This window comes from Gopherus evgoodei, chromosome 1, assembly GCF_007399415.2.
Source record: "Gopherus evgoodei ecotype Sinaloan lineage chromosome 1, rGopEvg1_v1.p, whole genome shotgun sequence".
NCBI lineage: Eukaryota > Metazoa > Chordata > Testudines > Testudinidae > Gopherus > Gopherus evgoodei.
Genome location: NC_044322.1, coordinates 131,818,474 through 131,834,569, shown reverse-complemented (window position 1 = coordinate 131,834,569; position 16,096 = coordinate 131,818,474). Strand labels below are relative to the sequence as shown.

Genomic DNA, 16,096 nt, shown 5'->3' with positions numbered 1-16,096 from the left:
GAATTCAGATACTTTGAAACATAAAGTTCTATCCAGATGGGTTTTCATTTAAAAAAATCACTTCTTGAATGTAAATGTTATTTGTATTAGTCATTTGCAAAGGGAGAGGAATCAGGGTTTAAAATTCTAGTTTCCATATTGTTCAAATAAAGCACTGAAAAATTGCTCTTTCACCTCATAAAGGACAGTATAACATTCATGTTAGTTTGTACGCAGCTGAGTCTGCTAAGTGATGGTTTTATGTGGCCCTGAATTTAGAATTGTTTTTTAATTGAACACATACTAGTTTACAGTAGGAAAATGCAAATGTTTGTAGATGTAAAACATTAAAAAGAAAGAAACCCATCCATCTGGATATTTGTTGAGGTATTGTTCCAAGTACCAGATACAATTAAAAAACAAGAATGCTTTTTTTGTTTCAGTAGAAAGGGCTGTCTGACTAGGAAATAAAACAATGTCACTACTAATCTGTTATTGCAATCATTGCTATTTCGGTTACTTTTTTACGTGAAGAAGTAAGAAGATGAAAGTAGCACGTAAAATATTGCTTTAACATTTCCAGTGGCTAGATTTGTAAAGGGAATCAATACATTCTAGAGTGACATTGAGGATAACGGGTTGGACTAGATGACCTCCTGAGGTCCCTTCCAACCCTGATATTCTATGATAACACTAAAGCATTCCCACTCGTGTGTGTTCTTTATAGAGATCCTAAAGTTTTATTTCAACTATTTGTCTTTTTAAGGGGTTGTGCATGACTTCTGTTTTTATATGTAACTATTCTTGTGTCTATAAACATTGTAGCTAGTAAAATTCTAAAATAATTTCAGCTAAATATGAGATTGTATGTATGAAGCAGGGGCTTTATATTAGATAATTGTGAAGATGAAAAGGCAAATGCCCATAAAATATTGAAATCAAATTATATGAATCAAGAGCCTTTTAAGACTGCTACTAAAATGAACTTTGGATAAATGGAATACGGGTTGCTCCTCTTTATATATATCATCTTCTTAGATATTCTAGCAAATAGCTGTGATACTAAAAACATTTACTCTGCCATAATTCTTGTTAATTCAGTGTTTTTAGTATCTGTCCTTGTACTTCATAATGGGTTGATCCAAAGCCTGTAGAAATCAATGGACACATTTAAAATGACTTCAGTAGGCTTTGGATCACGTCCAGTATGCAGGTCCAAATTCAGAAAGTGTATGTACTATGTCCCACCACCATTCTCTCTCTATTTTATTCACATAAATGTGGAAATCAATGTTTATAATTCAAGTCCTAGCCAGGCAAAGTGCTTAAGCATGTGCTTAGCTTTAAACATGCAAGTTGTCCTGTTGATGTCTGAGACTATTCATGTGTTTTCAATGCTTTTGCTGTATCAAGGCCTTCGTGTCTGCTTTAAGGGAAAAAATGGACAAAATGATTTTCTTTCCTGTGCTTTTATCCACAGACCCCACTATGCAGAGTAGATGAAAAATAAGAGATAAGATTTGGGAATTTTAGATAAACTTACACTCCTGAGGGAGGAAGGACGGTAGTGGTTTTAATCCACCTTTGCATTTTATCAATTGTGAGCTACTTTGGGGGCTGTAGAGACCCCTGTCGTAACTTAGATGCCCTAAGATCTTGTCAGAGTTACACCAGCCTCCCCTGTCAGCTGGAGCACTGCCTTGAATCTCCACTGTGCTGCCTGATATGCTCTGACACATTCCTTCTGTTCTCAGTTCTGCCCCTCAGCCTGCCTCTACAATCAGTGCTGGGTGGGAAAATCCTCAGAAGGCAGCCTTATGGCTGGGTTCCTCTGTGACTATGCTGGGGGAACTCTCTCCCAGTTGTAACCAGGGCTTTTAAGGGACTTTTATGCCATGCTAAGCCTTTTACCCAATGAAAAGGGGCCAATGCAGGGATGAGGATCTCACCCAATAACAACTAAACAATTGTCGGGATTGTTACTGATACCGGGTTTATATTGTAACATCAGTTTCCAAACAGAATTAGAAGAGACGTTCAGCCTAAAAACTGATGGCATGATCTGGGCAATTTTTAATGACATATTTAATATTAATATATATATTTTTCTTTTTCTTTTGCAGAACAATGACTCCCTTGTTTGGTGCCAGAATCATAAACAGTGTTCAAAGGTACGTGCTTCTTTAACTACCCAGAAGATTTCACTCTTTTTTTTGGAAATGAAACTTGTCTTTGACTTTAAGAAACTTGTCTTCTGAAGGAACTGGTAAAGATTTCTTCTGAAAAACACTCGCTATGATAAAACATAGTCCTGTGATCTTTATAGGCAGATAAAACACCCAGAGAGCCATATCCTCTGCTGGTGGAAATGGGAATAGGCCTATAGCAGAGGTGGGCAAACTACGGCCCCCGGGACACATCTGGCCCATGGGAACCACCCGGTCCGGCCCATGAGCTGCTGCCTGGGAGGCTATTCCCCCTGCCCCTCCCCCACTGTTCTCCCTCCCCCGCAGCCTCAGCTCAGCTCACTGAACTGCCAGCCACCAGTGCTCCAGGCAGCACAGTAAGATGGCAGAGGAGTTCAGGGTGGTGGTCAGGGGTTGGGGGTGTGGATAGGGGTTGGGGCAGTCAGAGGGCAGGGAACAGGTGGTTTGAATGGGGGCAGGGGTCCCGGGGGGGCAGTCAGGAAGGAGGGGGGGTTGAATGGGGTGGCGGTGGGCAGTCAGGGGCGGAGGGTCTGGGGATGGTCAGAGGACAGGGAACAGGGGGTGGTGGATGGGGCAGGAGTCCTGGGGCAGCATCAGGGGACTGGGAATGTGGGGGTTGGATGGAGTAGGAGTCCTGGGGGGACTGTCAGGGGGCAAGAAGCGGGGGGGGGGTTGGATTGGGTTAGGGGCTGGGCTGGGCACAGCCTCCCCTAACCAACTCTCCATACAATTTTGAAAACTCGATGTGGCCTTCAGGCCAAAAAGTTTGCCCATGCCCGGCCTATAGCAATCTGGAATTATACCTGTGTACACCGACTGCAAATCTGACCCATAATTTCTACCTGACACAATGTTTTAGAAAAGTGAGTGAAGCAGCCAATCTTGTTAAAGTGTACGTCCAATAACTCTGAAATACTCCAACATTAGACGTTTCGTTCAGTTGGCTGCTTAATATACAGCATAGGATTGAATTTCTTTGACAAAATTATTTCACAAATCCCAGTGACTCTACTGTTACCCTTTCTCAAGATGACTCTTTGACCCCAAAAGCTTAGGGAGTAAGTGAGCTGATAACCAACTGATTTTGCTGGACAAGAATTTTGCTAGGTTGCCTGGAGAGAAGCAACAATGCTTCAGCAGAGTTAGAGGGTTAAAGTGGAACTGCAGGGTCTAGTCACTGACTGCTCTTTTCATAAACACACAATATTAGATGCATCCATTTCCTACCTTAGTAATTCACCTGAAAACTGTGAAGAATGAGGAACTGTGGAAAAAGGCTACAGACCCTAAATCTCCATGATGTAGGCTTACAATAATTTAGGCATTGAATCATGTAGTGATCTATATTTGTTGTTTATTCCCTGATAGTTTTACTATAAATGAGATCAAAACCCAATAGCATTATAATGGAATAGATCACTTACTAAAGAGGTGCACTGGTTAGTTGACATAGCTGAGTGTACTGTTTTATGAAACCCAGACTTCCCATACGCAAAAAGGTTTGTGCATTACTGTTTTAATGTAATCTGCTTAAATGCTGATGCTAATATTAGCTCTAGCATATGGTGATCCTTGGTATATATTGTATCAACATCCCCACAGTAAGAATTTTAGATCATGGAGGGTCTAATCCAGCTCCCTTTGAAGACAATGGCATTTTTCCAGTTGATGACGCTAGAGGATCAGTTCCTTATTGAGTGTGCTGTTGCATGAAAATCAAAATACAACACAGAAAGATTATTAGTCTTATCAATGATAAAGATGCTATATTTGTAAATTACATTGGCTGCACATGAATAGTAGCATGTTGGGATCAGAAGAGAGAGTGAAAAATATTCCTACTATAGCTCTTCTCAAATTCAATACTCAGCCATCCTGAATTCTCAAGGAAACAGGTTCTACTTGTTACACTGTTACAGAGAAACCTCACCACCCATAAAAGAGGTTCATTCAGAGTATGTGATACATCATAATTAAATCACCTCCTTAAGAATGTGCGGGGACTTTCACGTCCTTTCAATGATCTTGATGTCGTTTTCCCTTTTTATTATTGAGGCTGATACTGTACCTCTGCTAATCTCTGAAAGGAACTCACTGAATGGCTTTTGTCTGCATAAAAAAAGAAGGAAACAAACAAAAATGTGGTCCAACTGCTAAAACAGGACAGAGGTTAAATGAACATCCATTTGAGTCAGTGCCAAGTGCATAGCAACCATACAACATATATCTTATCTAGCATGAATTTGAGGGCAACCTTTATATTGAATTACTGTCTTGAAAGGAATGAAAGACTGAATGTTCCAAGTTAAGATTTTTTTTTTAACTGAAAACGTGACTATTATTCACATCTTGTATTGCTGAATGCTTAGAGTGGACATGATAGCTTGTCTTATCATTTCCCAGTAGGTAGGAGGGTAACATAAATATTTTGCATAGCAACAATAGGTTTGGCATTTATAAGGAAAATAAATAAATATGTATTAGACTGTATTCTTAGTGGTGCTGAGTCCATGGGATATGTGATTTCCCAGAAAGTTTTTGCAGCAGGATTTACCCCATCATATTTTGTAATTTATAATTAAATAGATGAGTTGCATAAAAGCTGAGATTTCAAAGTAGTGTGGGGGATTTTGCCAGACATCTTCTCTCCATATTCCCTCCACTGCTCTGGTCATCTCAACCAGAGTGTAAAATGAAGACAATTTTTTAACATTTCAGAACAAATTTTTATAAGTTCACCACCCAACTTTCACAGTGTACCTTTAGTTTTGTTCCCACCGTCCTTATGGGCACAGTTTTATGGGGCAAATAACTATAGGCACAAGCAATGGCAATAGATGTTATCTTTTACCTTGTTAGCAAGTGCGCTCAGATAGTTACACATTAAAATGACATCATTTGCCACCACAGCTATTTGCATCTCATATATGACAGAGAAGTTTGTCAAGAAATCATGTCAGTAGCACATGACATCTCTCTGAGAGACTGTGTGGTTAATTCATTGATTTATTTTTACATTCCATTATTTAAATTAGTGAAGTTTTTTAATCAAATCTGTAGACAATTTTAGAGAAAAAGGAAATTGGGTAGTAAGAACAAGAGGTTTGAAAGGCCTTGGAATGATCAGGCACATCCCTTGTGTTTTGTACTTGTGCATTCCTTACCACCTAGATGTTTTACAACAAATATTTAACTTACAATTTCCTAACTATTTAAAATCCATTACGTAGGATGAGAAAAGTAAGAGATAAAAGAGAACAATTATGTCTTCCACTTTGTCTCCCCATGAGGATTGTTCCCCTATCTTATATTTTTCTAGAGTTTTCTTCATTGGAGGGACAGATCATTCTCTCCTGCGGTAAAACCTACAAGTGGGAGCTTTGGGGAAGAAAATGCCTTTTCCCCCAAATCATTCTATCAGGGGGAGAACTTAAGTTTTCTCATTTTAAAAGCCATGGATCCCCGTTTTAGCCTCTGGTTGGCCTAGGATTGGCCCCCATGACTCTTCTGAATTCCTCCTAGTAGTAGCGTGGCACAGCTGAAGATCGAGTCCATAAACCTTCTACATCATTTTGTGTATATATAGTAAGCTTTTTGCCAATCTAAGGAAATATTGTGTACATCTTTAATGCTGCTGTTTTTCTTTTTAAGGAAGCTCTTTATAAGTTCAACACAGTAATTAATAAAATACAATGGAAATTCATGTTGTTGATCTCAGTAACTCTGAAGTTACAGCAAGATATTATACCAATATCCTCTAATACCAGTGTGCGGGATAGTCTTGGTGGCTTGAAAACAGGAAATGTAAATTGAATATACCTGAGAACCACTTTTTTTTTTCAAAGAGATGTAAATATAATGAACAAAACTGATTACAGTTCTTACAGAACCAACTATAGACCAGTTTCAAATGACCATTTAGTTTTTGTTATTTTAATGGAACAGGTCACAAAAGCATGATTATGAATGCAAGATATGTACCACTGGTTTCATCTGTATGATTTAATCTAATAAGATATCTCCAGTGACCCATTTCACAAGATAAAACTGAAGAGCACATTTGAAGACAGTCTCCTAGTTGTATATTAATAGATGGGCAATTTCAAAACTGTCGGTGGCCTTTTATAATCATTAAGACCATCCCCATAACTACAGAATAAATAAAAATAAATAAATTACTATTATTCATTGAACACACCCATTGCCAGCATGGACTCTAGCATCTTCATTTTGGATGCTGGCATCTGCACAGATTTCCATGGAAGTCAGAGGGACTCCATGGGGTATTGGGGACTGTCTGTATGGATCTCATTGCAGACCTGAGACAGCAACTGGTAACACGTCCGACGACAGAGATTGCAAGCCTGAACATTCTCTCACTGAAATCAATGGGAGTTTTTTCACTGACTTCCATGGGAGAAGGATTGGGATCTGTTTATTGTTTTAATTTCCTGTTATCATTTCTATTTAATTTTCTACATTTTTGTTTTCTTTGTTAGAAAATATCCCCTATATATTATGGTTTGGTAATTTTGCTTTTCCTTTTTCCTAATTTCTCTTTCCCGTCTCTCTTAATCTTGCCACCTTCTCTTTATGGAAAGACAGTTGTTAAATGGTAAACCAGTCACATACATACAAAGACTTCAGAGTCCATATATCAGATTCTTAGCAGTATGGGTGAGTTTACTGGCTTGAAAGTCTCTCTGGAATACATCCCCAGCTTGGATGGATCATTCAGTCCTTTGTTCATAGCCTCAGTTTGTGAAGAAGTTACTCCAGAGGTAGGAAGCAGGATTGGAGACAAACAAGATGATGCAGCTGCCCTTTATATTCCTTTTGCAATGTGGCTTATACTTCCTGTGTTCCAAAATCAAGCTTTACAGCACATGCCGTGGAAAGGCCTTAAAGTTCTATTTGAAAGCATACCACATGCTTTGCTGATTCATAAAATATATCCCCTAGTTCCTTTCAATGAGTTCGTTGTGCAGTTGATGACCCTTCATGGGCCATCGAACAGGCTAGGCAGTGCTGATGCCAATCTGTCTGGGGGTGTCATCCAGAAACACAGCACAAGTTTAGAAATACAGATATACCCTACATAGCTGTAACTCATAATACAAAGGTGATACAAACATATAAAAAAGATTATCTTACTTGGCAAATTGTAACATTTTTGCAGATACCTTACCTGGCATATCTGTCATGATTCATCATAATTTTAAAGTATTGGTATCCATAAAATCATAAACTGTTTCACATACACCATACAGCATCATACTGGCCACCAAGGTGTAAGAGAGAAAGAAAGTCAGAGAGGAGTCTTGGCAGTTTGTAACTACCAGAATGTCACTACCAGAACACAGGCTTGTTCTAGAGTTGATTTTAACAAATAGGGAGGAACTTGTTGAGAATTTGAAAGTAGAAGGAAGCTTGGGTGAAAGTGATCATGAAATCATAGAGTTTGCAATTCTAAGGAAGGGTAGAAGGGAGTACAGCAAAATAGAGACAATGGATTTCAGGAAGGCGGATTTTGGTAAGCTCAGAGAGCTGATAGGTAAGGTCCCATGGGAATCAAGACTGAGGGGAAAAACATCTGAGGAGAGTTGGCAATTTTTCAAAGGGACGCTATTAAGGGCCCAAAAGCAAGCTATTTCGATGGTTAGGAAAGATAGAAAATGTGGCAAAAGACCACCTTGGCTTAACCACGAGATCTTGCGTGACCTACAAAATAAAAAGGAGTCATTAAAAAAATGGAAACTAGGTCAGATTACAAAGGATGAATATAGGCAAATAACACAGGAAGGCAGAGGCAAGATTAGAAAAGCAAAGGCACAAAATGAGCTCAAACTAGCTATGGGAATAAAGGGAAACAAGAAGACTTTTTATCAATACATTAGAAGCAAGAGGAAGACCAAGGACAGGGTAGGCCCACTACTCAGTAGGAGGGGGAAACAGTAACAGGAGACTTGGAAATGGCAGAGATGCTTAATGACTTCTTTGTTTCGGTCTTCACTGAGAAGTCTGAAGGAATGTCTAATATAGTGAATGCTTACGGGAAGAGAGTAGGTTTAGAAGATAAAATAAAAAAAGAGCAAGTAAAAAATCACTTAGAAAAATTAGATGCCTGCAAGTCACCAGGGCCTGATGAAATGCATCCTAGAATACTCAAGGAGTTAATAGAGGAGGTATCTGAGCCTCTAGCTATTATCTTTGGGAAATCATGGGAGATGGGGGAGATTCCAGAAGACTGGAAGGCGGCAAATATAGTGCCCATCTATAAAAAGGGAAATAAAAACAACCCAAGAAACTACAGACCAGTTAGTTTAACTTCTGTGCCAGGGAAGATAATGGAGCAAGTAATTAAAGAAATCATCTGCAAACACTTGGAAGGTGGTAAGGTGATAGGGAATAGCCAGCATGGATTTGTAAAGAACAAATCGTGTCAAACTAATCTGATAGCGTTCTTTGATAGGATAATGAGTCTTGTGGATAAGGGAGAAGTGGTGGATGTGATATACCTAGACTTTAGTAAGGCATTTGATACGGTCTCTCATGATATTCTTATAGATAAACTAGGAAAGTACAATTCAGATGGGGCTACTATAAGGTGGGTGCATAATTGGCTGGATAACCGTACTCAGAGAGTAGTTATTAATGGCTCCCAATCCTGCTGGAAAGGTATAACCAGTGCGGTTCCACAGGGGTCTGTTTTGGGACCGGCTCTGTTCAATATCTTCATCAACGATTTAGATGTTGGCATAGAAAGTACGCTTATTAAGTTTGTGGACGATACCAAACTGGGAGGGATTGCAACTGCTTTGGAGGACAGGGTCAAAATTCAAAATGATCTGGACAAATTGGAGAAATGGTCTGAGGTAAATAGGATGAAGTTCAATAAAGATAAATGCAAAGTGCTCCACTTAGGAAGGAACAATCAGTTTCACACATACAGAATGGGAAGAGACTGTCTAGGAAGGAGTATGGCAGAAAGAGATCTAGGGGTCATAGTAGACCACAAGCTTGATATGAGTCAACAGTGTGATACTGTTGCAAAAAAAGCAAATGTGATTCTGGGATGCATTAACAGGTGTGTTGTAAACAAGACATGAGAAGTTATTCTTCCACTTTACTCTGCGCTGGTTAGGCCTCAGCTGGAGTATTGTGTCCAGTTCTGGGCACCGCATTTCAAGAAAGATGTGGAGAAATTGGAGAGGGTCCAGAGAAGAGCAACAAGAATGATTAAAGGTCTTGAGAACATGACCTATGAAGGAAGGCTGAAGGAATTGGGTTTGTTTAGTTTGGAAAAGAGAAGACTGAGAGGGGACATGATAGCAGTTTTCAGGTATCTAAAAGGGTGTCATCAGGAGGAGGGAGAAAACTTGTTCACCTTAGCCTCCAATGATAGAACAAGAAGCAATGGGCTTGAACTGCAGCAAGGGAGATTTAGGTTGGACATTAGGAAAAAGTTCCTAACTGTCAGGGTAGTTAAACACTGGAATAGATTGCCTAGGGAAGTTGTGGAATCTCCATCTCTGGAGATATTTAAGAGTAGGTTAGATAAATGTCTATTAGGGATGGTCTAGACAGTATTTGGTCCTGCCATGAGGGCAGGGGACTGGACTCGATGACCTCTCGAGGTCCCTTCCAGTCCTAGAGTCTATGAGTCTATGAGTCTATGAGGCAGTCTTATCTAGCAGTCAGAGTAGGAGTTTAGAGACCTGCCAGGTCAGATACTAGGAGATCAGAGTCTGAGATATGCCAGAGGGCAGACCAAGAGTCAGGTGTCACGAGGCAGGCAAAGGCAGGTTACCAGGAGATCAGAGTCAGGCAGTACGAGCAGGTAGTGCAAGGGAAACAGTGCTAAACTGGGGTAACCTAGTTTCATGGACAATTTCCTGTTCTTGTGCTTGGTTTAAATAAAAGAAGGAAACCAATCAGGACCCCCAGTATTCTGCCAATCAGATCCCTGGACTGGAGCCCTCTGTCAGAGTTGAGCTTCCAGTTCTGGTAATTGTTAGCAGGTCACTGAGTGACAGGTTGGTAGAACCCTGCACGGATACAAAATTTGTGTCCGCATCCAACCCATGATCCACAAAAATGGTCCATGGATTAAAAGCAGATATCCATGGATTTGCAATGTTCTACAGGTTGGAACTTATTGGCTCATAAAAGACAGGTGGACTGACATTTGAGACCTGCAGTCCCTGACATGAGGCAAGAGGTCAAGGCAGAATTCAACACAGCTGGAAACAGATGAGGCCATGCAGGTTGTGGCCACCAGAGAGAACAGATGGAATATGGAAGCTGTGGACGATATCTCTCAAGATCCAGCTCATCCTATGGATGGGAGCTAAGCCCAACCTTTAAGAAAATCCAGCTTACCCACAAAGAGATCTCCAATTATTCAAGGAAATCAGTTGATCCTTATTGGGGATTTGATACTCAGAAGAATGAAAGGAACATTCTGCAAGAAACTGGCAGGCAACAGGATCCAAAACATGAGACATCACTCTAAAGTTGGTTAAGCTTCTGGAGCTGTTGGGCAAGGATCCATCGGTGATGGTTCATGCTGGCACTAATGACACTACATTTCAGTGTAGTTCCCAGATAATGAAGACTTTAGGGAATTCAGAAGCATGCAAAAGAAGAATGTCCAAGTGATCTTCTCAAGATCCTTCCTGTCCCATAAGTGAAGGAAGGGAGAAGATTCTGGAAATGAACCATGGATGAGGTAAGTGGTAGAAGGTTTTAATTTTGTGGGACATTGGTCCACCTTCTGTGGGGAGAGAGGGCTGTACAGTTTGCATGGCCTCCACCACAGTAGAATGGGAACTGGTCTTCTCAGCGACATGCTGGGTAGAGTAGTCAGGAGAATGTGAAACTAGTAGCAAAGGGGAAGATAAAAAGCGGGATGATATGAGTACTCATTTAGCATAAAATTGAGATGTTGAGAATAAAATTTATTCAGGAAACCAAAGGATGTGAAGAGAAGAAATTCTTTAATTACCTACACACCAAGGCTAGGAGTCTGAGTAACAAACTGGAAGAATTGAAATTTCTCTTTTATGACTACATATTTGATCTAGTTGGTATCACTGACACTTGGTGGTATGATTCATATGATTAGAATGTTAAAAATCAGTGGTTATAACCTATTTGAAGGATTGGGCTGGCAAAAGGAGAGGGGTATGACACTTTGTAAAAAATGGCATTACCTGTTTCCTAGTCACTGAAAACTCAGAAGAAAATTATCTTGAATACTTGTTGATCAATGTCCTAGCAGATAAAGCACAAGATGGGGTATTAATAGGCGTCAGTTACAGATCACCAAGTTATACTAGGGAACAGGTTGACTTGTTCTTTATGCACCTACCTATAATGCATAGGGGAAAAATCCGCATAATCATAGAGGATTTCAATATGAGTGACAAGTATCAGAGGGGTAGCCGTGTTAGTCTAGATCTGTAAAAGCAGCAAAGAATCCTGTGGCACCTTATAGACTAACAGAGGTTTTGGAGCATGAGCTTTCATAGGTTAATACCTACTTCATCAGATGCATGTAGTGGCATACACTGACAGTCTTATGCTGCCAGTAGGAAAACATCCTCAGAATTTCTTAATATTATAGATGACAAATTCCTAACTCAAAAAGTGTTGCATCCAACATGGAGGAATTCTATATTGGACCACCTTGTCTTGACGAAGTTCACAGGAATTGATCACAAAACAAAAAATTAATGGTATCTTAGGCACAAGTGATCATGACTTGATCACAATTATAATGTGCAAACAGAATGAAGTCCAAATCAATTAAAAAAAAAAACTACTAGGTGCTTCAGTCTAGTAGAAAAGGATATAACATGACCCAATGTCTGGATGTTAACGCTAGATTAATTCAGTCTGGAAATAGGGCATACATTTTTAAAGTGAGAGTAATTAACAATTGCAGGAGTTCTCAGACGTTTGTACTGGGACCCCTTTCACATAGCAAACCTCTGAGTGCAACCCCCCTTATACCCTAAAAACACTTTTTTATATATTTAACACCATTATAAATGCTGGAGACAAAGCAGGGTTTCGGGTGGAGCCTGACAGCTCATGACCCCCCATGTAATAACCTCATAACCCCCTGAGGGGTCCCGACCCCCAGTTTGAGAACCCCTGAACCACTGGAACAATTTAACGAGGGTGGAGTGGATTCTTCATCACTGACAAATTTTAAATCAAAATTGGATGTTTTGCTAAAAGATCTACTCTAGGAATTCTTTTGGGGAAGTTCTATGGCCTGTGTTAATACAGGAGGTCAGACTAGATGATCACAATGTTCTCTTCTTGCATTAGAATCTATGAATCTAAACTTGTGCTTTCCTAGACAAAGCTGTGAAAGTAATCAGAATAGTTTGGCTCCAGGTAAGTGATCCACTTTGATAACCGAAGTAAAAGTAAAAATATTCTAGTGAGAACTGGGATTTTTTTCTGCAAAGAAGGGGCATAAAATTGTGATTCTGTCCTGAGATGTTTTTGACATAAACACGTCAGTATGAATGGTAAATACACATCCAACAATTATTCAAGAGACAGCCTACAGTAGGCTAAATATGGGTATGTCTACAGTGCAGAAAACAAAACAAAAAACATGGTCAACTGACTCAAGCTTGTGGGGCTTCTGCTATGGGGCTAAAAATAGAAGTGTAGTCATTCCCACTTGGGCTGAAGCCCAGGCTATGAGACACATCCCCTCAGAGTAGGGGTAGAGAAAGGTGACCTGGGCCGGGCTCTCCCCTGACCGCAACCCACACTCCTCATCTGGAGCCATCCTACTTTGCGAAAACAGACTTCTGCTGCCAACTAATATTGTCATTCCTATAACTCAAGTAGTATCAGTTTGATCAGGGTTAAAAATCTGCTGATGACATATGATATGGGAGTTGTTATAGCTGCACATAATATAAATTGTACGTACACACAGAGAGGGGAAATTAAAATAACCTGATTCAGATTGCAAAGTCAAGCATTCAAAAGTTAGGAAATGCCATGGGATCCCTGCCTCATTCATTCTTCTTCTTTAATATGGCTTCAAAGCAGCAATGCTAGATGTCCAAGTCTAGGCTGGGGGATCTAGTTGATTGCTTCAGGTGACAGGGAGTGGATGGAGAGATACCATTGGGCTAAGATTATTTAGGATGTTGATTGAGGAGGAGTATAAAAATATTGCTAGAGCATGCAGGAGTATAATCAGGAAGGCCAAGACACAATTGGAGTTGCAGCTAGCAAGGGATGTGAAGGATAACAACAAGAGTTTCTACAGGTATGTTAGGAACAAGAAAGTGGTCAGGGAAAGTGTGGGACCCTTACTGAATGTGGAAGGCAACATTGTGACAGATGATGTGGAAAAAAATGAAGTACTTAATGCTTTTTTTGCCTTGTCTTCACAGGCAGCTCCCAGACTGGTCACTGGGCAACACAGTATGGGGAGGTGGTGAGCAGTCCTCAGTGGTTAAAGAACAGGTTAAGAACTATTTAGAAAAGCTGGACATACACAAGTCCATGGGTCCAGATCTAATGCATCCAAGGTGCTGAGGGAATTGGGTGATGTGATTACAGAGCCATTGGCCATTATCTTTGAAAATTTTTGGTGATCGTGGGAGGTCCCGGATGATTGGAAAAAGGCAAATATAGTGCCTATATTTTAAAAAGAGAAGAAAGAGAACCCAGGGAACAACAGACCGGTCAGCCTCACTTCAGTCCCCAGCAAAATCATGGAGCAGGTCCTCAAGGAATCTATTTTGAAGCACTTGGAGGAGAAGAAGGTGATCAGGAACAGTCAACATTAGATTCACCAAGGGCAAGTCATGCCCGACCAACCTGATTGCCTTCTATGAGGAGGTAACTGTCTGTGTGGATATGGGGAAAGCAGTGGATGTGGTGTATCTTGACTTTAGCAAAGCTTTTGATACAGTCTCCCACAATATTCTTGCTAGCAAGTTAAAGATGTATGAATCGGATGAATGGACTATAAGATGGATAGAAAGCTGGCTATATCATTGGGCTAAATGTGTAGCAATCAATTGCTCGATGTCTAGTTGGCAGCCAGTATCAAGCAAAGTGACCCAGGGGTCTGTCTTGGGGCCGGTTTCATTTAACATCCTTATTTATGATCTGTATGATGGGATTAATTGCACCCTCAGCAAGTTCGCAGATGACACTAAAATGGGGGGAGAGGTAGATTCACTGGAGAGTAGGGATAGGATCCAGAGTGACCTAGAAAAATTGGAGGATTGGGCCAAAACAAATCTGATGAGGTTCAACAAGGACAAGTGCAGAGTCCTGCACTTAGGAAGGAAGAATCCCATGCACCACTACAGGCTGGGAACTGACTGGCTAAGCAGCAATTCTGCAGAAAAGGACCTGGAGGTTACAGTGGACAAGAAGCTGGATATTAGTCAGCAGTGTGCCCTTGTTGCCAAAAAGGCCAATGGCATATTGGGCTGTATTAGTAGGAGCATTGTCAGCAGATCGAGGGAAGTGATTTTTCCCCTCTATTCGAGACTGGTAAGGCCACATCTGGAATTTTGCGTCCAGTTTGGGGCCCCCACTACAGAAGGGATGTGGACTAATTGGCGAAAGTCAAGTGGAGATCAACAGAAATGATTAGGGGCCTGGGGCATATCACTTATGAGGAGAGGCTGGGAGAACCGGGCATATTTAGTCTGTAGAAGAGTAGAGTGAGGGGGCATTTGATAGCAGTCTTCAACTACCTGAAAAGGGTTCCAAAGAGGATGGAGCTGTTCTCAGTGGTAGCAGATGAGAAAACAAGGAGAAATGGTCTCAAGTTCCAGTGGGGAGGTCTAGGTTGGATATTGAGAAAAACTATTTCACTAGGAGGGTGGTGAAGCACTGGAATGCATTACCTAGGGAGGTGGTGGAATCTCTATTTTTAGAGGTTTTTAAGGCCTGGTTTAACAAAGCCCTGGTTGAGATGATTTAGTTGTGGTTAATCCTGCTTTTAGTAGAGGATTAGACTAGATGACCTCCTGAGGTCTCTTCCAATCCTAATCTTCTATGATAGTTTGAAGTCCATTTCTACAGTCACAAATAGGATTGTGTTTCAGTCTCCATTTATGGAGCAGGTGGAAGCATTTGCCATGTAATATGTGGACGTAGTTCAAAGTAGACCATATTTTCCATTGAAGTAAAAAGCCATTGGATTCTTTGGTTGGTTCTTTGATGAGGTGTTTATCTGGGACACTGGCATCTTTCTAGCTTGCTCACCATTAATCTCTAGGGGAAAAAAACCCTGAGTCTTTGAGCTCTTGCACTAAAAGCAAAAAAGGTTCTTTGGATTGAGTTGGAAACTTGGTATATTATTTAGGTCTTTGTGTATTGGAAGATCCTTGTTACCTAAAATATTATAGAACCCCTGAAGAATTCTTATGTCACAGTAACTTGGGTTGGGTGGATATGCATCAATATGGGAAGACATGGTTGTGACACTGATTTTATTGTTCCCGTAATAATCTGCATGAAGGTGTTAAATCGAGACTCAACGAGTGATGTGTGCAAGCTATGTGCCTGAATGGATGAGCAATATTGTGCACCAGAGTAGACAAGAGCCAATGAAGCAGTAGTAGAGCATTTGCATCAGCTCCCCAGATTGTCCTTGCCAATTTCTCTATGAGAGTTACACACATCTTTATTTTGTCTTGAATATTTTTAAGGTGCTAGTGGTTTTCATCTAATGTCAATCCAGTATATGTCAGCGTGGGATTGTATCTTATCTGCTGGTCAAAGAAATTCGTGTATAGTTTTGCCCTAGTTTTTCAAGTGTTTAGATGAGATGATGACATGACAGTTTTAGTGAGGTCTGGTTTAGCCACTAATATAAGAAATATTTTTCCATGATTTTATGA

General features: G+C 40.4%; 1 protein-coding gene across 2 annotated transcripts in view; it reads left to right on the top strand.

Moving 5' to 3' along the window:
• Positions 1-16,096, top strand: part of ANOS1 (anosmin 1) — a 179,072-nt gene that overhangs the window by 30,603 nt on the left and 132,373 nt on the right. For both annotated transcript variants that reach the window (XM_030572375.1, XM_030572367.1), the window contains one exon: positions 2,103-2,150. In XM_030572375.1, coding sequence (XP_030428235.1) covers positions 2,103-2,150 — 48 coding nt within the window. The remainder of the gene's footprint in view (positions 1-2,102; positions 2,151-16,096) is intronic.